This window comes from Paralichthys olivaceus, chromosome 4 (genome assembly GCF_024713975.1).
Source record: "Paralichthys olivaceus isolate ysfri-2021 chromosome 4, ASM2471397v2, whole genome shotgun sequence".
In the NCBI taxonomy this organism is placed as follows: Eukaryota; Metazoa; Chordata; class Actinopteri; order Pleuronectiformes; family Paralichthyidae; genus Paralichthys; species Paralichthys olivaceus.
Genome location: NC_091096.1, coordinates 13104539 through 13127696, shown reverse-complemented (window position 1 = coordinate 13127696; position 23158 = coordinate 13104539). Strand labels below are relative to the sequence as shown.

At 41.9% G+C, this 23158-nt stretch overlaps 4 protein-coding genes across 5 annotated transcripts in view; 3 read left to right on the top strand and 1 right to left on the bottom strand.

The window, feature by feature from the left end:
* The window catches only part of coro1ca (coronin, actin binding protein, 1Ca), a 32646-nt gene extending 22029 nt beyond the window's left edge, over positions 1-10617 (top strand). For both annotated transcript variants that reach the window (XM_069523797.1, XM_020100903.2), the window contains exons 3-11: positions 2630-2752; positions 4533-4662; positions 4806-4987; positions 5144-5263; positions 6025-6129; positions 6258-6403; positions 6602-6659; positions 6795-7037; positions 7842-10617. In XM_069523797.1, the coding sequence (XP_069379898.1) occupies positions 2630-2752; positions 4533-4662; positions 4806-4987; positions 5144-5263; positions 6025-6129; positions 6258-6403; positions 6602-6659; positions 6795-7037; positions 7842-7961 (1227 nt within the window). In that variant the 3' untranslated portion in view covers positions 7962-10617. The remainder of the gene's footprint in view (positions 1-2629; positions 2753-4532; positions 4663-4805; positions 4988-5143; positions 5264-6024; positions 6130-6257; positions 6404-6601; positions 6660-6794; positions 7038-7841) is intronic.
* Positions 10618-11966: 1349 nt separating this feature from the next.
* On the top strand, positions 11967-15568 carry tmem119a (transmembrane protein 119a). Its single transcript, XM_020100883.2, has 2 exons — positions 11967-12104; positions 14673-15568. The coding sequence occupies exon 2, from the start codon at positions 14689-14691 to the stop codon at positions 15430-15432; it is 744 nt and encodes a 247-aa protein (XP_019956442.1). The 5' UTR covers positions 11967-12104; positions 14673-14688; the 3' UTR covers positions 15433-15568.
* A 3755-nt stretch (positions 15569-19323) lies between these two features.
* LOC109638036 (leucine-rich repeat-containing protein 24-like) lies at positions 19324-20725 on the top strand. The gene has a single exon (XM_020100809.2). It carries the CDS (start codon positions 19324-19326, stop codon positions 20659-20661), a length of 1338 nt encoding a protein of 445 aa, XP_019956368.2. The 3' UTR covers positions 20662-20725.
* Positions 20683-22727, bottom strand: iscua (iron-sulfur cluster assembly enzyme a). The gene is made up of 5 exons (XM_020100810.2): positions 22417-22727; positions 22126-22239; positions 21813-21923; positions 21393-21471; positions 20683-21300 (listed from the first exon to the last, which is right to left on the bottom strand). Exons 1-5 carry the CDS (start codon positions 22516-22518, stop codon positions 21209-21211), a joined length of 498 nt encoding a protein of 165 aa, XP_019956369.1. The 5' UTR covers positions 22519-22727; the 3' UTR covers positions 20683-21208.
* Positions 22728-23158: the final 431 nt, after the last annotated feature.

Here is a 23158-nt window from a genome sequence, read left to right as displayed (position 1 = left end):
TTATTTGCCCATTATCCTCCATGATCAGTTTGTTTGACATTACTGTTGCCACATGAGGAATCACCGCACTTCCTGCTTTACCCCTGTACTTAAACAAATCAGGTGTAGGAATAGTTCTTAACTAAGCTGTAATATACACTTCAATGTGATTAAATTGATAAGCCCAAATGCATTGTCTGCCTGGAAATGCATATTACTTGTAATATTTAATTGTATTAAATGAAAGTGGGCTTTTAAACTGGACTCTGAAGTATAAAATATGTCACCAGTCTCAAGTTATCGTCAATGTTATCTAATACGTGATGGTTGCTCATAGATTCCCATTGACAGCAGTGTCAAAGTCCGCTTTCTTTACACTCTGCTTCAGGGTAGATTTCAGGGTGTGTTTAGCAGTCAGGGTGCAGTTTAGACAAGATCTTGTGATTTTTCACATACTACACATACACACACAGAGTTCATTCTCACATACACCAGACTTTGATCACTAAACTTGGAGCCGGAGTATGTGTCACAGCCCAGACTCTGTGTCAGTCAGGTGACTGGTTACCGGCCTAATATTTTCATGGAGCACAGAGTCACAGGCCGTGATTTGTATGCAGGACTTATACTGCCTTAGTAAGCCAGTCCATCTGAATATAACGTTTGAGTTATGAATCATGCTACTTGGAGATATCGGCCACACCACTGTAATGGCAGGAGGCTTGCCGTGTCCTCTGCTAGGCTGCATAATGTGTTACAGCAGAAGCGGAGAATGTCTTTTTGAGCAGAAATACCTGAGCAGCATGACACCCATATATTAAACTGAACTGTCCCTCCAAGGTCCACAACACCTTCCCCCTGTCTCTGGCTTTTATTTCCACCAAATTTTAAATGTTGAAGATGATAAAATTGGACTGCATTTCATAAAATGTAAGAGTCTAAAAGGTCTTGTCTGACAGTTCTGTCCGTAAAAGTACAATTTTATTATTTGGCTGCAAAAGCCATAATTTAAAATTTGGGATGAGCTTGATCTGTTTGGAACTTGGGGACAGTCACTTTACTCACATCATTAAGTTAATAAAGCTCATGCAGCCCTGGCTACTTCACCCCAAGTCTGTTTTACAAATGCAGTTCATCTTTTTGCATACAATTTTATGAATAAATAGTAGTATACTCAAAATCAACATCATTAAGTTTGAGATCCACACCAGGTGAAGGATCTGTAAGTTGCTGTTGGAGGAGACATAATTTAGAATTCGAAATAGAGAAAAAAGATTCCCTGGGGCCTGGGTTAAGAAATGCAAACAATTGCATAACATGCAGTTGCAGGTAACAGCGTGTCGTGGGTGGTGGAAAAATGCTGTCAGAATTTTCAACTTATCTGGCAAGCCTGGACACTTCTCTGTCAAAACATGTCATTTTGCTTGTGTGAATTTCATGTGTTTGTAGTAAACCGACATTCTAAATCTCTGAGTTGTGACTATGTTGTTCATATTAAATGGAACTGGAGCCTACATCTATTGTTTGGACCAACATTAGTAATTTTTTAAGGTTACATTCTTGAGTTTAGGGTTAGGATGTAGTTTTGATTGTAGCTCTTACTCTTTCTTTAATATACAGTTCTTAGAGTTACTACTTGGTCTTGAACAATTATTGTAGCTATTCCCAGGATGATGGCAGAAAAGCTGTGGGCAGTGAGTTATCCTCTCTTTTTTGCATTAGGGAAACCATTATGCTTAAAATAGTGCTGCAGCAGCACAACTCTTTCCACAGTAACTGACATCATTTCTCCATCCCTGTGGTGCTACAGACTTATCACAGACCAGGGTGTGTCTCAGACACCCCAGCCACTACAGCACGTGTTAATCAAGTCACCTCACCATGCAGAGAGAGCACCAGGTTGTCCTAGCTCGTAGGGTTCAGGAGTCATATTAAGCTTCACGTGTACTTTGCATCTTTACATATGTGTTGTGCGTAAGAAGTTTATTTAAATCTCGGCTGAGTTGTATAAGCAGGTTATGCAAAGAGCACAATTTAGTGTTTGATTCAGGGTTACCATGTTAAAGTAAGGAGCTGGTGTATAAAACTAAGCATCTGCTGGCATGTGTCTACTGTATAATGACGCCACCACTAATAACTTTCTTTAATTACTCTGGGTGGACCAGTAGGGGCTCAGTGTAATCTCTCTTTGCTTCTGTGTAGCTCCAATAAAACTAAGCCTCCTTTTTTGGCTAGGTGATGGTGTGACAAACCAAAGCTGATAATATTTTGGATTTGGACACTGAGATCTGTCCGTCTCTGTGCTCATAAGACTTACAATTCTATGCTAGGCTTGAGCACTTCATGTAGGACTTTATATTTGCAATCAGAGCTTTACCCAAGAGGTTTGTGACTCTACACAGTTGATCCCCAACAAACAATGTTCTTGCAGCTTGTAATCAAATCAAAAAAACTCACTGGGTCTATATACTGTATATGTATATGCGCTTGTGTTTAATTTTATACTTGGGCTTTAGGATTACTTGGGATTATACTGTAATTGTCTTGTTTTAAAACATGCTCATTCCTCCATCATAGACAATGTTCACTAAGCAGGACCAGACTAAGACTAATCTCATTACTTTCTGTTGTTTATCTTTTGTCTTTACAGACGGGACGCATTGACAAATCCTACCCCACAGTGTGTGGTCACACAGGCCCGGTGTTGGACATTGACTGGTGCCCCCACAATGATCATGTCATTGCCAGTGGCTCTGAGGACTGCACAGTGATGGTAAAGTTTTTCTCTACACCTAAACTTGGATATCTGCATTGAGGGGAAAAGTACATCACACACACTTGAGCTAATAAGTGACAACAGACTACATGCTTTTATTGCGAAAAGCCAGACTGTTGTAACCCAGGGATGGGTGCAGACCTCACCCTCTGGATTAGATTAGGTTCAAATATGTGTTGTAAGAATCAGAGCTGGGGAATGATTTAGCTGTTTATTGAGCTGAGGTCACAGCCTTTTTTGAGACTGTAGTTGTACTTCCCTCCATATGTCCTTATTTGGGCTGTAAAAGACTGAGATTAGACTGTTGCCTGTTTACATAGCTACCACTTTCTCACCTGAAAGTCCAGACTTCTTGTTAAAACCACCCTGAAACAATGTTTTATTTATTTATATTTGCAGAGGAGACAGCAGTTATGAATGCTTCTGCTCTTTGTAACAATAGGGCTTCTATTTTAACTATAGAAGTGTATGGTCTAAAGAGCATGTTGCAAGTATGTTGAGGGGTGTGTCCAAATCCCCTTTTGCTAGTATAAGTATGGAGAAAAGGTAATTGTGCCAGGCGCATGGTTCAAAAGCAATATTAGTCTCTTAGTTAATCAAAGGTCTGTTGGGCACAACATGCAGTAAACCAATTGGAGTGCCATCTCTCATTCTCTTGTGCCCTTGCACCATAGCGCATTGCTATGTTAGGGCGTATCAGGTAAGAGAAGACATTGTTTTACTTCCCCCTCGAGCAGACCATCTCCCTGTGTGTGTGTGTGACAGTCACAGTGTATGGTTGTTAAGAAAAAGTGCACCTACATACTACATAGGCAGGTGCACATTTCTTAATAATGAGCCCTTAAAATAAGAGTGAAACACTGAGCCTCTGACTTCAGATGAGATGTTTGTTGTTCAAAAACACAATCGGTTACCAGTGCTTTAAGACAGCATTAAACAACCATTGTGTCTGGTTTTATTTTAAGACTGACACACCCATGGACACACAGATGGGAGTAGGTGCATTAGCTATCAAAACAATGTGGACACTGGCTGGGAAAAATACACATACATTTGTCTGGAACTGAAACACACGTCACACTTGGCAGTAAGATTGAGCCCTTTCTAGTCAGGTCTCAGACTGGTCAAGTTGTACACTGCAATACCATTTTTTTTAGGTAAAGAATGGATTTTTACTCACTATTCTTATCACACAAAGGTCCTTTAACATTCACATACTGAAACATATCAGCATGCTTATTAAGTGGTTGATCAAGTCAAGACTGCTCCAGCAGATAGCACTTAAAATAGGATTGATAGTGCTTCAGTCATAGTTTGGACATGGGTTGATTTAAAGAATTGATTGTTGATGTCAGAGACGGTCATTTAATCAGAGTGACATTCAGCTCAGTGGCTACAGTACTCCCTTCATGTATCTATTAAACTTCAAGAAATAAGTGATAAGTATTGGGTTGGTTGGTCTCATTTCCCAACCTTATGATCAGACTCTTTGTCTCAATGGTTTATAAACTCTTTTACTAGTAAAGTTTAGGGTTTAGGTTTGTAAAGTAACTGCAGCCTGCATATGGGTTCTTTTACCATATGTCCCGTGTGTCATGAATCACATCCTGCTGTTGGCCACTGAATTCTTAGTTGCTGCTGCCCCCCTCAGGTTCATTTAGGTAACTACAATTAATCAGTGTGTGTTGTACAGTAACAGTGGGTATGTTGTAATAAGTTGACTTCATTCCTGTCTTCTCTTTGTTCCTGACCTCTGTCCTGTTGATGTCCTCCACAGGTGTGGCAGATTCCTGAGAATGGCCTCATCACTTCCATGTCTGAGCCTGTGGTGGTACTGGAGGGCCACTCCAAGCGCGTTGGCATCATCACATGGCATCCAACAGCACGCAATGTCCTTCTTAGTGCAGGTAGCCGTCACAGCTTCCCAGAAATGTAGTTTTAGCACTAAACTTCAAACTACAACATAGCATTGTGGTGTTAGCTACCATAAAGACAAGATGCTGTGCGTGCCCGGGATGAGCTGCTCATCTTGACTTCACTCTGTCGCCAGGTTGTGACAACCAGGTCATCATCTGGAACGTGGGCACAGGTGAGGCCATGATCACCCTGGAGGACATGCACCCTGATGTCATTTACAACGTGAGCTGGAACCGCAACGGTAACCTCATCTGCACCTCCTGCAAGGACAAGTCCATCCGTGTCATTGACCCCCGCAAGGAGAAGATCATTGCTGTAAGCAGTTTAAAACGATTTCTTTGTAACATTTTCTTTTTATGCTTGACTAAGATCCCAAATAAACTAAAGAAAAGTTGGACATATTTAATAGTTCAGGAAACAGCGACTCTTGTGTTCGGGAAACAGTGTTGACCCTTTAAGAACACTTCACAGGAGAAGGAGAAGGCTCATGAGGGCGCTCGACCCATGAGGGCCATTTTCCTGGCCGATGACAACATCCTCACCACAGGTTTCAGTCGCATGAGTGAGAGACAGCTATCCCTGTGGAACATGGTAAGCTGCTTCATGAATACTGACTGCACGACATATATTCATTCATTATGTAACCAAACACTGTGATTGAGAGAATAAGAACACGTTTTTAATTGACATCAACAACAGCGTTTCCTTTGGGTTGTTGTACAATCAAACATTATCAAGAAGAAAACACAAAAAGGCTCAGTGATGAAGGGAGCCTATGTTTTTAAGTAATCCATCACATTTTTGTGAGTGGTAAATTTTAAATGCATTTTCCTCACTCTCCCATAACCACCTGATAACATGACTGCGTTTGGCTGCTTACCAAGTGTTTGTTTGGACAAAGACAATTCACTGTCCCAGTGTCACATAGTCAGCTGACAGTTACTGTAGCGACTCGATTATTTTCTCTGACAGTTAATATATCTTAGACGTTTGTGTATTGAGCTCATGGTCTGTGACAGACCAATTCTTGGCAGTTTCACAGATTTTCTCCCTGGTTGATTTCTGATGTCAGGAATAATTTTCAGCTCATTTTTTGTCAATTTATTTCCTTAATTAAAAAAATAAAATAAAATTCAGTTTCAGATCAAATATTTCCTTTGTCTTAAAATGGTAAGGAAATCCATAAAACGAAACCGTATACACCTTAAAAATTAGCACAATATTTATTTATTATTGTTCAATATTAACAGCTTCTAGAAGTTCAACCACTTCTTCCTGTTTGTAAAGATAGTAACCTTTTACTGTAGTCTCTCTGACAGAACAAATTTATCATGACCCTTGTTTTCACCCAGCACAACATGGAGGAGCCCATGACTGTTAACGAAATGGACACCAGCAATGGAGTGCTCTTGCCCTTCTATGACCCAGACACCAACGTTGTTTACCTCTGTGGGAAGGTAAGTTCCCCTTTAGGCACTCAACCCTTAAATCAAACATAATTACTATGATTAATTATGCTTTTTATTATGCATAATTAGCAGATTGATTTCTAATTACAGAAATAAAATGTTTGATTCCTTTTCAGGGTGACAGCAGCATCCGTTACTTTGAAATCACAGATGAGGCTCCATATGTTCACTTCCTTAACACCTTTGTCACCAAGGAGCCCCAGAGGGGCATGGGCTATATGCCCAAGAGGGGCCTTGATGTCAATAAGGTGGAAATTGCAAGGTAAGCTAAGATATTCATCACATGACAGCAAAATTTGTTTTGAGTTAAGAATTTTTATCAACCGTATCTAAGGTGGAATTCATAGCTGAACCACTAGGAGGCAGAACATAATCACTAACCTCCCTGTTGACAGTTGTGTTTATTTCTGTTTAATAATGTAACGACTTTTGTGTAATTGATTTAAATATGTGTTTCTAGGTTCTATAAACTGCATGAAAGGAAGTGTGAGCCTATCGTGATGACTGTGCCTAGAAAGGTGAGTCTTATTTGCAGGTGGCTGCTACACCACTGTGTAATCTGCAGGTTGAACCAACAGCAGTGCAGTGACGCCTTTTCTTAATATGAACTGGTTTTAGATTTTTTTCTCATAGCATGTCACTCTTTCCTTCAGTCGGACCTTTTCCAGGATGACTTGTACCCTGATACAGCCGGACCAGACCCTGCCGTGGAGGCTGAGGAGTGGTTTGATGGCAAGAATGGAGACCCCATACTCATCTCCCTCAAGAATGGTTATGTCCCGGGCAAGAACCGTGAATTCAAGGTGGTCAAAAAGAATATTTTGGACAGCAAGGTGACCAAGAACACAGAGAACTCGAGCCCTGCCAACAAGTCTGCCTCCCCAACTCCAACAATTGTGAGTATATACTGTTTCAAAGAACTCAAATTTGTAGAATAGAAGAACAATTTTCCTACAGGCCGAGGTCTTGATATGCTATGTATGTACCGGCCAACAGGCAAGATCCAAAGACAACATCTTTAATTTAACTAATTTTACCATCTCATGAAAGAAAAAAAAGTAGAGCAAATTGTTATGAAGTTTGAAGGAACTTTTTTTGATGAATAAATAATATGCTCTTGACTGCATAGTAATTTCCTTCTTCATAGGTTCTGAATGAACATATCGTGTTTTTATTTACTTTGTAGTGTTTATTCATATTCACTAAGAACAAGAACAACCCTGCAAATCTCCACCAAAAAATTAAGGCCCCTCTGCAGGTTTGTCTATTTGTCTGTGGCTCTCCAGAGCTGATGTTGTCAGACAGACAAATTGTATGTGGATGAAACAGAGCTGATTGCTGGCTGTGCTCGTGAGGTGGTTTGCAGAGGTTCTACAACCCACTCTACAAACTGAGGGGTCTGGTGCAGCTCTGGGCGTCCTGCCGCACCTCACCCACAACACAGCCACCCGCCTGGGGCCCAGCCCATATGTCTCTCTGCCATTCTGCTCTGTAATCACAACCCACTTGGCTCCACTGCTGGTGAAACATGTTAACCCTCAGAGACCCAGGTCCTGCCAGGTGGCAGTGCGAGACTGTAGACAGTGTTTCACAGGTTGTCTTCTGCACTGTTGTGACACTGAAGTTTGCAGCAGAATTGTGATAGAAACGTTAAAAAATGTGCTAAAAAGTCTTGTCCTTATCCTTTGTGTCTCCCAAAGAAATCTGAAGCCAAGCTGGAGGAGATCTTGAAAGAAATAAAATCCCTCAAGGACCTGGTCAGCAGTCAGGAGAAGCGAATCATCAAACTTGAAGAGCAAATGTCCAAAATTGCCATTTAATGACCCGCTTCCCAAACCCGCTACAATTCAGGACGTTCCATTGGCTGGGTGGTGGGCAGGACTGGTCACTGCCGATCTCAGTGACAGTGTTCGTCTGAGTCCTGCCCAGCAACGATTCCTAGCAACATTCCAGATGAACTTTTCTTAGCCAGCCCCCAACCCTCAGTTTAACACAGGTGGAATAAGAAGGTGTGGCAAATTTAACAGAAAATACTTTTTGCTTTTTGATGACAAAGGACTCCTTTTATTCTGTGGCAGACATTTTTTTTTATCAGTTTTTTTCTTGTATAAAAAAGTCTTACACTTCTTTTCATTTTAGAGTAATGACCAGGAAAATTCCAAAGTCAGCAGTTTCTGTTGGCAATTGTATACCCCAATATTTTTTTGAAGTAGGCATCAGTGTTTTGTGTTGCCATACCCCGAAATACAGTATAATGTTGCCAAATTTTGTTTACACCTCCTTAACAGTATTTCTTTCTCTTTCTTGTGGGAATATTCAAAATGCAAACAGGGAAACTCAGTGCAGTAGACTGATCACACAAAGAGAAGAAATTCCTCATTTAATCTGAAATTAGAATTGTTCGGAAAAGAAGATTGACGTTGCAAATAGATTCGGATTGAACACATTTTTCTGCCACAGTCACCATCAAGCTCTATAGATAAATCATCATTGCTGTCTGTGTTGGAGCTGCACAAATCAATACCTGCCTTCTGCTGTTTCTTTTTCATTCCTGTTGCTTTTCATCAGTCTGTCTGTGGACACAATAGTCCACGTAAACATGCATTCCTCTCTGTCTCGCTTCATTAAGATCCACTGTGTGCTTCTTGGAGAAAAAGACCAATACATTCCACAAATCTGATTGATTGGCCCTTGTTGGTGTTGGGAAGGATCCTTCTATAACATTCCTCCTCCAGTAAACACTCTGCTGTAGTGACTCGGTTGCACTGGTTGGTTGGTCATTGTGGTATTTTATGTGCTGCCCACAGACAAACCAGCTCTGTGCATTTCAACCTCTCTGCAGAAAAGCTTCTGTCAGCTCGGCTTTGTGTTTTTCTCAGAGTTCAGTAGCCAACCTCCAGTCACGGGTTAGCTCAACACACATGTAGTCAAGTGTAGTGGGATTATTTCTTGTCACTGTTGCATTAAACACCATCTCAGATCTCTGTTTTAAAAACACAACAGGGATTGATGTGAAATGACGCCAAGTAATCCCACATTGACCTGACTACTTAAAACCATCTGGTGATAAGACTGGAGATAGTTACAGAAACTGTTCACGATCGACCTTTAGGCCAAGATTGTGTGTGAAAATGTGCCTCGTGTCTTCGGCCATTTTGGTTCCTGTCACTCTGGATGTTCCTGCATTGTTTCGTCTCAGTGGGGGTGGTGTTATAAAAATGGATTCACAGTAGATCAACACTTGCCTCTAACCTGGATGAACTGAATAGTCCACTGTTAATTTTTATCCTGTTTCTTGTTCCACTGTGCTTATATCCCTCTTAGCACTTCCACTCCCTGTTTATTTTTTTAATGGTTGTTTCTCAGATGCCCCCATCGAGTGTAGTTATTACCAAAACAATGAACCGTTGGAATTGTTCAATCTGAGCTGTTTTGCTGAGATAAAAGCTCTATTTTCCTGATGTTGTAGATTTGCTTCCCAGTGGGAAGCAGAGACGGGTAAAGGTTCAGTCTGTTGTTTGCCTTTAATAATTGTTACCACTGTAAAGACCTGAAAGTGCCATAAAGGTGACCATGGAAGTGTTTGTAGGGGACTGTTGTGTGATTAGGTTTGTTTAGCAAATGGAGGAGTTGATAGGTGCCCACTTTTTAAATCACTTCGAGGTGCAATAAGGCTCCTGCTCATTTAAGTACTGTATCTCAGCCACATAGTTGACATCATCCCACAATACACCAGGTGGCGTTACAAGTCGGGGGTTTGTTAGAAGCGTTGCGCCCCTGACGTTTTTTGAAACTGTCCACCTCGGTCCAGGTATTTAAAACATCTTAGAATGATGTCAAACCGAGAAGCCGTCGGCTGATCACGCATCTTTTTCAGTCATCGTGGCTTCTAAATGTAACATGAGCAGCGAGTCCTTAAATAGTAGTGACAGGAAATCTATAGGAACGTGGATCTGACACAGATTTTACTGCCCCCCCCCATCTTGAATATCAGACTGCCACTCTATAGATTCGTCACAGCACTGTCGGCACGAGAGTTTTGAGGAGTAGTAGTGGATAGTGACCCAAAGGGACTCTGTAGGTTGGAGAAATGTGCAGTTGAAAGATAGATGTATGTTTGTAATTAAGGTCTAGGAAAATGAGTGGAAGCTGTGTAAATAACATGACCATATTTTCTGTATTTTTTTTTCTATTTGGTTTTTGTTTTGTGGTTGTGCTGAAGAGGGTATTTGTGAGGGAGGTGGGTTATAAATGTTTCCCCTTGTCTGTGTTCCCTGCACCTTGCCATAACGCATCATGTGACAACAGAGCCTCTGTTATACTGGAGGTCGTATGAATATCGAGAAAGAAAATAAGACAAACACGAACCCAGATGACGCCTCATGACGAGGTCCGCTCAGCATTTTTGTTCATTATTCTTGCTTCAAGTATCAAACATTGATTATAAGAAAAAATAATAAAGACTTTTTAAAGTGGGCTCATTGTTGAGTTTTGAATTCACACTGTCTTTTTAATTTTTTTACTGTGATTAGTTTTTTCTCAACTGAAATCTCTTTCAATGTTAAGACTAGATCTATCCTGTATTTTTCTTTTGAACAAACTTTATACAAAAGAGCAAAACAAATAACATGTTCTGTTCAGTCAGCTCTCCACTTGTGGATTTGCTTGAATCTTTTGCAGTGAAACAACAAAACTGGATAAAAACAGATAATAAATGTATTTGCATCAATACGTGGTGTAATAACCTGCAGTATAAATGTGAGCAGACAGAGATGAAACTTTGAACGGTTTTGTTTTGCCTTTGTTGATTTATTCCATGTGTGCCTGAACCACCAAAAATAATCGTACTCACTATTTCAGCACGTAGCTCGGTAGGTTGTGATGCTCGATGACAAGATGAAGCAACAATTAGAAACAAATGTTGTAAATCACAGAGCTGTTTGATGCTGTAATGGCAGATACAACAATAAGTGAAACAGAAATAACAGTGGTGTGGAGAATCCCCTGGAGACAAACTGATGAAGCTCTGAACAAGAATATTAACCAAAAAGGTTTTCCAAATATTTGAAAACATTTACATGTCTTGTAACTTGTCACCTCCTCCACAGCTGAGCAGCATCATCTGTCACAATAAGTGAATAAAACAAGGAAGGAGCAGTTTTAAATAGATCCCCTGCATGTTCGGAGACGTCCCCAGGGACAAGTGCTCCTAAAAGACCATGGAGCTTATGTGTTTGCCTTGTACATGTGTTTTTGGATGAAAGGCGTGCTCTCGCTCTCTGCGCTGCTCTTGTGTGCCATGTAGAGACAGGCTGTAATCAACATGGACTTAATTAGAGAGGACTCAGTGGGGAAGAGAAGTCCTGGGACTCGCCCCACCGAGTACAGAAATACCCATTTCTCTAAAACACGGCCCTGTTGTACCAACTGCAGCGTCTCTGCAGGTCGTTCTCACTGTGGTAGATTCACAGCAGAAAGATTCAGCTGTGTCAGTTGAATGACTCAAACCGAATGAGTCGACATATTCTTTAAAATCATGCTTTTATTTACAATAATAAAAAAAAAACATCTGGAAAAAAAAAGTATGTTCTATAAAATGTCCTGGTGCACAGAGTCACTTTCACATGAATATTTCCTTCATAATTATTCACAAAAATCATATACTTGTGAAAATGTCCAGATGGCTGCTCCATAAGTGCAGGAGGATGGAGAGTGAGGAGGGAGGTTCAGAGGGAGGGAGGAGAGGCTGAAAATAGAGGAACTGAACATCAATTTGCGAGGAGGAGACTTTTTAGAGCCGAGTAAAAAAAATATACAGTCAGTGTAACGGGGGAGGGCGGATGCTCAGAAACTCTCTTGCACTCTTACTTTCCTCTTCTGACTCCGTCTCCCCGCTTTTTCACCTCTCTGTCGTCTGCACCGCTCAGAGCGTCCAGAAGAAAAGACCCGGGATAACACAGCCTGTAAGTATAGATTTCTTTATTCATGAATATGTAAAGTGGATGCTAGCAACAAGAAGACAGAAGGAATAAAAAGAAAGTTATTTCTAGTTATATTATAGAATTAGCTGAATTCAGACAAACAAAGTTTTAAATTCAGGATCAGTAACTTTTTTTTTTGCCTTTTTCTTGTTGAAACCCTGTAGTGGAACCAACTTTCAGCAACTTGTTTACTTTGCTTGAATATTTCTACAGTTACTTATATTTTCTTCACTTACTGGAAATGTATTTTTCAATATTTTACAAAATATGATGCACTCCTACTTCACCTCTACAACTGCAATAATGAAATAATGTGGCATATGAAAATGTACAACACTCATAGGGGGCTTTTTTCTGAATAATAAATATGTTATATCTCGATACTTTAGTGTGGTTTGCTGATGATACGTCTACTTTTATTTGAGTTGGATTTTTATCTATATGTATTAGAGACGGTGGTGAAGACAGGTAGTAATGGCCTAAGGAATATTTAATGTTGAATCTGTATTTGAAATTAAGTATTTTTAAATAATGGTATTACATCAAGCACAATATGTGAATGCTTATTTCTCCCCTGACAACATTAGATTTCCTTCTAAATCCAAATTATTATTATTTATCCTCCACATTGATCTTCAGTGTTTTTGACCTGTAGTTTCAAGTGTTGAAAGGGATTAAGTTTTATGTAAGAAAACGTGTAATGAGGGTGAAATCTCTGCCTTTGGTTTCACCTTTGTAAATATGTGTTGTCTGGTCAAGCACTGTTAAAACTTACTTACTTTAGTTTGTATCTTTAGTTGAGATGCCAAATTTTACAAACTTCCACATATGTCAGACTTGATTTGTGCTAAGTTTGTTTTACATGATGAACAGGACATCCAGGACAAGAAGCAGCTAAAGTGTGTTTGAATATTTAGTTCTGTAAATTTTGACTTTATCATACAGTTTGGCCCTAAACACCTCAGTGTGACAAAACCCATATCTTTTTTTTATAAATTAAGTCTGGATGTCCTTCAGCCGAAGCTATAATGTTGACCTCCGGTAACATACAGGAAATGTATTTATGTCTGTAATTATGGGGATTGAAGGGGCAGTGCTGTACATCCAGGATGAAGACCCAGCCTTTACCATCTGCTCCAGCAGAGAGCAGGTCTGACCACACAGAGAGGGGAGGGGGTTTCTGTACAGCAGCAGGTTCACTCCAGCGTGATGCTGATTAGAAGCTTGTCTGTGCAGCTCAGCTCTGTGTAATTACACATTGTGGTGAGTTCAACAGGTTTTAATTGTCAACACACAAAAGGTTCAGTTTTCTGTGTTAAAGCCCGACTTCACACTGGAGAGAGAGTCATGGAAGAGATGTAATACTAGGTTGGGAAGTTTATTCAGTCCGTCGTCCTGTGAGTAAATGCAGGTTCTCCTGGAGGCAGAAATATCTTCATTAGGCCTGTGCTGCTGTGGGAGGTGTACGGCAGCTGCTGCTGCCCACTGTAAATATAGAGGCCACGGCCGCAGGGCTCCCACGCCTCTGTGCTCCCTCTGCTCTATGGCTTCCTCCTGGCTTTGGTGTGGTGGCTGGGTGGCCTCCCTCCTCTTTTCAAATTATAAGGCCTTCAGCACCAAACTCACTGTCTCCACCCCAAATAAGTAATGGCTACTCTGCAGCCTGCTAAAATAGATCTGGTGCAATGGAGACGGAGGACGGCAGAAAACCTGGAAAAACCTGAGTCAAGATGGAGACTGGAGTTTCAGAAGGAAACGTGTCATGTTATTTGTATGTGTCTGCTGCAAGAGAGGCTGCAAACACAAGTGGGGAAATAGTTAACAAAGAAAATCTGAGGGGCTGCAAGATGATTCAAAAATAATGAATGAGTAAAACATTTCTGCAGCACAAGTAAAGCTCAATCCTTGACTCCGCTAATATTGATTTTAGTTTTGAAATATCAGGCCTCTAAAAAACTTTTAACTTCAAACAATAGTTTTAACTGAAGTATGTGAGAGCTTCACTTTTCAGATTTTGAAAAAACGCTTGTTGGTTTTCTCGGCAAGATTTTGATACCTGTCTTTAAGGTGTGAACGTGGAGCATGAAGGAAATCAGCGTAGCTTATAGCAGGAAATATATAGTTTGTCTCTGTCAAGGGTTTAAAAATGTATCTGTCATACACATGTAAAGCTGGAGTCTGTGCTGAGTCTGTCCAAGAAATACACTTCTCTCTTTGTATATGGATTTAACATTGGTGACATTTAGAGGTATTAGAGGCAGCTTCTCCTGTCTGCCCCCTAGTGAAAACTTGGAATGAGGTCATGTGAGGAAACAGGAAGAGATTTTCTAGAGATGAGCTAGAATCTTGTGCTGCGTTCTTCAATGTGAAAATGACTTTGAAGAATATCTGGACTCGATTGAGGATATTCTCTGGAGTTCATGTCTGAAAACAGTGTTTTTCCCAAATTGTATTTCTTTAAGTTGCATCAAGCCATTGCTTCTGTGGGTCCTCAGTTTTCAACCCGCTCCCTCTTCTGACTCTAAATTAAGTTGTCTGTTGTTGTTGCAGGACTCAAGAAGAAAAGATGACGTCCCAGTTGGTTTTTCACGTCACTTGTGTGACCCTGCTGTCTCTGTGGTGCAGCGTGTGTCACTCCACTCCCATGTTCTACAACATGTCCGACGGCAGCGGAGATGAAGCAGAGCTGGAGCTGCTCTTCCCCACCTCTTTCTCCACCCGAGCTCCTCTCCACATCACCACCGCCACTGGAGCTCCCACCCTCACCAACACCATCACCACCACCATGATCCGCCTCAAGGACTTTGTGCTGACCCGAGTCGTGGACTTCCTGCAGGAGAATCTGCTCATTATCATCGTGGTGACGTCTCTCCTCATCGTCATGGTCTTCATCATCTGCTGTGCCACGGCGATGAGTCACAAGCGAAAGCTGGAGGCCTACAAGCCGCCTGCTAATCCACCCAGGAAGTATATGGCTGATAAAACTACCAGCAAGAATTCAGGCGAGCTCCAGGAGAGGCCCTACGCCGTCGACCACGTCAAGAGGGTCCAGACTCAGAGCATGGCCTCCCCAAAGAACCTGCGCACCCCCTCCAAGGCTCTGGTGGGAGAGAAAGGGAGAGACGTCAGGTCGTCACCTCGCCAGGAGGTAAGAAAGGTCAAGGAGGCTGAGGAGGTGGAAAAGCGGAGAGAGGAGCCCAAGCACAAAGAGCAGTCCAAGTACAGGGAGGAGGTGCAGCAGAGTTCCAGCCCCAGCACCAGCTCCAGTCCGCCCGTCTGTACCTGCCACATGAAAAAGACCCATCACTAAGCCAGTCTCAAGATTACATAAAGGTGAAAAATGAAGACAGGCTGGTTAATCCACACACAAAATGTGCCAACAAGGTTTTGATCATTTCCTACATGGAGAAATATATTTAAATGAGGCTAATGTCTCGAATGAAAAACATCCATCTTTAGAAAATCTAAACAGAAATAATATTTATAGAAATATCAAGTACTACCTAAAAAAGAAAACAGCTGAATATATGTGACCTGTATATCTCTAAGGTTCTGATTAAATGGTCAACAACTGAAACAAGGAGACGTGAGCAACCATTATTCATCATAAGTGTCTGTGGTGGCAAAATTGATGCAACCGTCACGAGTACTGATTTTCTATGTGAGAAGTTTATTCGAGGGAAAAAAAGATTTTCCCCAGAAAGTCTCTTGCTGCTTTACCAAGATACGTCTGTGGAAGAATCCAGGCAAGAGTGAGCCTCGAGTGAAGAGAGCTGCTGTGACAGATTCTCAGCTGAGGTTGATCCAGCAACATATCTTTCAGACTGTGGCAAATATAAAATATGAAAACATCTAAGGGCATTAAAACTTTCCTTTACAGTGTCAGTCAGAGACACCGATTCTCAACATTGTGCTATTGAAGTTGCATCACTTTATTAAAAGTATTTTATGGATTAAAACAGTCAGGAAGCAAGTTAGTTTTAAAATAAAAAGAGCGGATTCAATTTTCTTGTGTTCCCAAATAGAAATGTTAGAAATGAAAGTATTCACGTGAGGCTCATTTCTCCAGTCGCCTGCTGAGAAGAGGCGTCTCCTCATCCTGCTGCACGACACAACATCTATTCAGCAGCTAAGAGCCTGATCGATCTGTCATTTCCACACACATCTTTGGTGCTGTAAACAAAGCAAAGTGAGACACCAGTAAACTTGACTTGTAAGAAATGATTCTCTTTATATTTACATTCATATTTACCTATTTTTGCTTTATTAGTGTTATTTTATGTGATATCGTTTTGTATTTACTTTAAGAACCGATTTCTCAAAGCTTTATACCAAAAACACAATTTGTAATTCAGTTGCTGAACTAAAGAAAAAATACAAACATTTTCTCCCCATCTATCCACATATTTATTTTGTTGAACATTTAAATCTGGATACATTTGGCATATACAATCAAATCAAACGTGTTTGGTACAGAGACTTTATGAGGGTTTAAGCTTTTTTAATAAGTAATACTTATGTATAAAATAAATTATGTTTTTTATTTTTAATGTGAGAATTTGTTGGAAGTCTTGGCCTGTTTTGTTGGTGTGTTTTCATGTACAACTTCAACCTAATGTGGCTACAAAAATAATCAAAAGCAGATAAGTGTGTATTTGTCTTATTTGACTTTATTAGAGTAAAACCTCAGATTGCACTGGAGAAGATCATTTGGAAAAACTCTCCTCCTCAATTTCCTGTGATGAAGTTAATGATTTTGAGTTTGATTTTGTGAAACACAGTTTGTGTGATTTAAGGGCCACAGTTAAGAGTTTGGTCATGTTTTAATATTTTATTCCACTGAACCTCAGATTAGATTTTTTGATTTTATTGATTTTTTCCTCAGATGTTTCCAGACATGCTTCTTTTGTAATTGACAGTTTCATTGTTTACAAAATGACTTTTTTGTTTTGCTTATGTTTAATAAAGGTGTTGGTAACAGTGTTTCTGTTTTTATTACCTCCACCAAGGAGGTTCTGTTGTCACCTTGAAACCTGGTGGAAGGCTGTGGGATGGATCAGGGTAGAACCATAGATCAGAACTGGATAAAGTGGCACGTCTGTTTTCTTTCTGTAACATTTAGAGATTGAGGTGTTTGAGTGTTTTTCAACATTATTCCCAGAGAATAATGGATCTGGAAGAAAAAACTGAGGACTGATATCTTTGACTCTGTGCTATTGGTGCAGCTCGATTTAATTTAAAAGGACTGTTGGGCTTTGGCGGGGTGCCATTGTGGTTGGAAATGTAGCTGAAAAATGGTAAAAGCTGTGATGAAACTCAAATACAGCCTTGAAAAAAAAAACCTAAGATTAGAAAAGACGAGGAATGTCTAAAAAGAGAGGATGTTTGCTACGTGCACATTATGTTCAACTCTGGAATCTGTAATTTTGAGCTGCATCCTCTCAAGAATGTCAGATTTGAGAGATCCACTAGAGACGTCAGCTTTAGTCTGACTTAATATTTCAAGTCCAGGATGTGCACAACACCACTGTGACTCCTCCACAGTTTCCTGGTTGGCCTTGGTGAGGCAGCTGACAACCTCACACCCAAACACAGGGACCACAGAGGTTATTAGAATCTGGAGATGACGAGAGCCCCCTTTGTCCTTCACTGGCTAATGTACAAGGTTGTTTAAATATTTCAACAGCAGTTCACCAGATGGATACAGAGCACTATGCTCTTAACAAGTATGTTGACTGTACAAATCTTGGAGACACTGATTTGTTCCAGTGAAGTTCGAACAATAAGTCAAACTTTAACTTTGTGTTCCATCTTTGTAACAAGCGATGACATACTGCCCCCATGTGAACATTGATTCATCACTTATGTATGTTCACTTTTCCTCTTTTATCTACACCTTCCATCTTCACATGGCCACATTCAGACCATGTCTAAAAGTCCAAATCTACTAAAATGTAATTAAATAGAGCTTCAATGGCTGAAACACAAACCCATTCATGAAGGAGCGGCTCAAATTTCCAAAGATCAAACATCAAAGATGAAAAAACAACAGCTTAAAAAGCAAGTGTGACCCTGTGGCTCCTGAAACATGAGCCCTGACGGAGCCTTGCTCGAGGGTCAGATTCCCTGCTCTTTTGTCAGCAAGGTGCTAAATAATTCGAGAAAATACTATCCTGTCACTTTCGCTCTTCCCACCTGGAAGACACACGGACCAGAGGACCGCTAACTAGAACGCTCTGTCATGGGGCGCCAGAGGCAGTCTCTCTGGGTTTTAGGGAACCTCAACTTTTGGGAACCGCTGATAAAGGATTATCTGGGTCACCCCCGTCATTTCCGTTTTTTATTTTTCCTTCACAATCTCTTCTGTTGAACTTCTTGCTGTGTGGGTTTTCACCCTCTTCGCTGTGTCCAACTGGGCCTCTCCATCGATGTGAATGGTGAAGAGGATCCAGAATAGGTAACACTGCACCTTAAGGCTGTCGTTAAACTTTGATGAGCATCTGCCTGAAATTCTCGACAGTGGCAGTGGTTATCTTTAGACACGGAGGATCCCGTAAGGACCATGTGGAATCATGCCTGTCCATCTCCTCGGAGGAGCAGATAATACAGGAATAGAGGAATGGTAAGTGCTCAGGCCTTTAATTATTTTCTCTTTTTGTACCACTTAAACATTAATAATGGCTTTATATACATGTTGATACATCCAGAGTCAGCATGTCTATCAGGATGACACCTGATCACCAATAATCACCTTCTAGTAACAGAATATTAAATATTAACTTTTTGTAAAATGATTAATAAAACGCAACAATCCGGCTCTGCAGCTAAAAAACAAGTTAAACTAATCACAGGTTTCATGTCACCGTTAGCAGTAATAGCTAGTGAGTCATTTGTAATAAAAATGTCAATAAAACAATAAATAATCAATCAAGTCTGTAGTTATACATTTTATTAAGTTGCTAATACATGTATTTTGGTCCAGATGCCCTGCACCTCTCTGTATAGGTATAACAGTATGAAGTTACAGTATGGAGATGTAACTAGTAGCCCCATTTTAGTAAAAGTACATAAGATATCACATTATTGGTCAGTTGTCTAACGTGCTCGTCTCTCCTCCATTACTCTGTGCAGTGATGTCATGCTTTGGTGCAGATGTGGAGTCCTACTGGCTCTCTGCATCTGTCCACTAACGTGCCTCACGATGTCCCCCTGTCCGCCGGGCTGCTGCTGTCCTCGCCCGGGATTTCTGGTTCTGTGCGAGTCCCTGAATCTCAGGTCACTTCCTCGCTCCGTCCCTCTCAGCACCTCGGCTCTGTCCGTGGCCAGGAACCAGCTGTGTAACGTGGACCACCTGCTCCGGCCCTTCTCCAGCCTCCAGGAGCTCAGTCTCAGTCACAACCTGCTGGCCCGCTTCCCTCGGGGCCTGCCCCCCAGCCTGGAGTCCCTGCTGCTGCAAGAGAACCGCATCACGTACATCACGACGGGAGCCCTGAGGCAGCTGGTGAACCTGACTCATCTGGACCTGGAGGACAACCACATCCGAGCCATCCAGCCCGGGGCTCTCCAGGGTCTCATCAGGCTGCAGGTCCTGACACTGAAGGGGAACAACCTCACCGGCCTCCCCAGGAACCTCCCCCCGTCACTCACACACTTGGACCTCTCAGCTAACTGCATCTCGACCCTGGACCTGCCCTCGCTGTCCCCCCTGGTGAACCTGCAGGTCCTGAAGATCAACAGCAACTGTCTGCGCTCGGTCCCAGACAGAGCCTTCGACGGGCTGCCACGTCTCCGGTCTGTGGACCTCACCGACAACCTGTGGGTGTGCGAGTGTGACATCTTGTATCTCTACCGCTGGCTGCTGAGCGCGAGGCTGAAGGTGGCGACAGACCTGGTGTGCACCGAGCCCGTCCATCTCGCTCACCGCCCGCTCCTGAACCTCTCGCTCACCGCGATCTGTCCTCGTGTCCTGACGCCAAATGAGAGGACGCCACGATCAGACCTCAACTCTGCACTGGGGAGAAAGCTGGCGACAGCGAAGCCAACAGAACGAAGCTCGTTTGACAACATGGAGGATTTGGGGAACATGCCAATTTTAAAGTTATCCACTGATGCTGTCTTTTCCAAAGATGTTCCAGAGACTCGTGCGTTACTTGAACACTTCACTTTACAGACGCTCACCTATGAGGAGTGTTTATTCCTCAATAGAACTCAGTCTGTGAGCCCATCACACTTAAAGACTGTTACTTATCTCCCTGATGAGGAGCAGAAGCATCGAGACAACAGCTCAGGTCGATACCCTCAGAGCAGCACGACCTCTGCTGGAGAGACTCAGTCGTTACTCTCTACAGACAGAGACGCACCCTGGCTCACTGCAGCCCCTCGACAGTTCACACAACAGAACTCTGCAGCGGTCATCTCTCTGCTCACTGTGCTGTGTGTGTTAGTGACTCTCCTAGTGCTGGCAGTGCTACTTGTGCTGAGACTGGTGCTTCGGCGCCAAATGAGGGTGGCCCCGCTGGATGCAGGATCTGCTGGATGAAATCAGCTCGGACTCACTGGAAATGTTTTATTATTTATTTAATTCACATTAAGAACAGTCTCACACAATATTCTGTATCATGGTTTTGTAAGTGTACTTCAGTTCTTGACTTGAACCATCCACGAGGGAGCAGAGGTTTTATGCAGTCAAGCCAAAATAAAGATTAAATGCCAAAAAATACAAAGGGAAAAAGGCCCTGACCTTCAGTTTCTGATGCATCTCCTGTCTTATTGTGTAGAAAAACACAGCCAAGTAGTTCACAGTATTCACCAATATTACAAGTTCTGATTATATGATGAAATTAATCCAATAAACACCGTTAACACCTGGAACTTGAACATCCAGACTTGAGTTCAAGAGACTAACAATCCCACAGCCGTGAAGATTTTAGAGGCTTTAAAACTCCCAGAAATCCCAGATGGGGGGCAAGACCTGACGAAGTATATTAGCAACTCATCTTCCACACAGCATTACATTGCTGCAAGACACCGGCTGCTGCTGAAACCTTGATGGGATACCGCCATACTGGACAGTTAATAACTGCACTTTAATTGCTGGCCTTGACACGAGTCTCCTCCTTGTCCTCTTGTTTGAGTCTGTAGTCAGACAGCGCAGCTTTTATTGCATCTTCTGCGAGCACTGAAAGGAAAAGGAGGAGAAGATATTAGAAACATTTAAGGAATAGCTACCATGTAATTAATTGTATGGCGAAATTTATGCCTTGAACTTACTAGAGCAATGGAGCTTGACCGGAGGAAGGCAGAGTTCTTTGGCAATGTCAATGTTCTTTATCTTCAGAGCGTCATCGATCTGCAGGGTGAGAGGAGAATGAACAATCAACAAACTAACCAAAGCCCAATATACATTTATCTGGCGATAAAAGGTCTACAAAAAAAAAAACTATCAGACTGATTTTCTTGAAACTTGGTGGAAGAGTGGGAAATGAACAAAGAAAGACCCCATTAACATTTGAACTGGATTTGATTAAGGGGGCAGGGAATAATGAATGGATCTGTGTGAAAAAAAGGACTATTTACAAGACTGGTATCTATGTGTGTGTCCTGTTTGGTGCAGCTTGAATTTAAGGGGACTGCTGGGCCTGGGCAGTGGTAGAGTGCCAGTCTAGTTTACTCTGTGTTGCTCCAACTTACCGACTTCCCCTTCACCCATTCTGTTGCAATAGAACTGGAGGCAATTGCTGATCCGCAGCCAAATGTCTTGAATTTTGCGTCCACTATTTTGCCATTTTCATCCACCTGGATCTGCACACAACACGGAATCAGACACTTATCAATGGGTCCTTTTCACAGCAGACATTTAGAGAGATCACATGTGTAAATAGTAAAATGGTAAAATGGATGATCAGTGTGTAGTTGTCATACTGGTTGACAGTCACATTGTATTGTACACAGAAGATTCAAGTCATGGAGGCAGGAGCTGGGTCACGACCTCCACCTTCTTTACCTGAAGTTTCATTACATCACCGCAGGCTGGTGCACCCACCAACCCGGTCCCAACGCTCTTTGAGTTTTTGTCCAGAGAGCCCACGTTCCTAGGGTTTTCATAGTGGTCCACCACCTTCAGGAGAAACACACAAAACAACGTGCCACTGCTGCTGTTTGAGGAAACCAGTTCAAAAATCAATAAGTGGCCGCTGGTCACGTAAGCAGCACCAGACGATACATGCAACACCAGCGAACTGTCAGCGGGTTGGTTACAGTCACAACTTACAACAGGTCATTTCCAGTCTTTTACCTTTTTGTGATAAGAACAAACGGGATTCAGCGACGGAACCAACAACCTGCGGCTGAACAACAACAGGGAGGTCGCTGAGTTACGTAGTGAGGTGGCCGCCATGTTTAGTTCTTCTTCTTCGTCTGATGAAATTCCGGCAGGCGATACGCTACACAGCACAATGCTGCCGACTGCCGTTTACAATGCGTCACTTCAATTCATATTCTAGACTGTATTCCAATATGATGTGGAAATCTGAGCACAGCAGATCATTATCAAACCCAGCAGCCACTTAACGAGGAAACTCATCAGACAGATCTTTAAATAGTTTCAACTCTGGACTTTTTGCATGGCAACAAACTCCTGGACTTCCACAGCAACAGAAACCATCTTCCTGTTTGCCAACAACTTGTTAGGCCACAATGGCCTCTTTGTAATCTGGCCATAATCTCTTCTTTAAACCTTTCCACAGATGTGAGTAAAGAAAAATAAAATATCCCTCTCTCTTCCTCTTTCCTCCTCTGGCCTCTCTCCTCTTGATTATTGATTGATTATACTGAAGCACTAATTTTGCTGTTTTCAAGTCCTCACAAGTCACCACCCGAGTGGGCGGAGCAAGCCCACATCCAGGCATTTAAGTGTACTTGGGTTGAGACTGATGACGTCCCTCAAGTCCTCAAGCACAGAAGTACAGATGAGTGCAGATTGAAAACGGCCTTTTAGTCTTTAAATCCATGTTTAGTGTTACCCACATGAACGGAAA

Bases quoted from the DNA above. Each gene is read 5' to 3' on its own strand.
- LOC109638036 (XM_020100809.2), top strand. From the start codon at position 19,324: ATGTCCCCCTGTCCGCCGGGCTGCTGCTGTCCTCGCCCGGGATTTCTG.
- tmem119a (XM_020100883.2), top strand. From the start codon at position 14,689: ATGACGTCCCAGTTGGTTTTTCACGTCACTTGTGTGACCCTGCTGTCT.
- iscua (XM_020100810.2), bottom strand. From the start codon at position 22,518: ATGGCGGCCACCTCACTACGTAACTCAGCGACCTCCCTGTTGTTGTTC. The intron at 22,240-22,416 runs GTAAAAGACTGG...TTTCTCCTGAAG, and splicing joins TTTGTTCTTATCACAAAAAG to GTGGTGGACCACTATGAAAA. The intron at 21,472-21,812 runs GTAAGTTGGAGC...CTCACCCTGCAG, and splicing joins AATGGGTGAAGGGGAAGTCG to ATCGATGACGCTCTGAAGAT.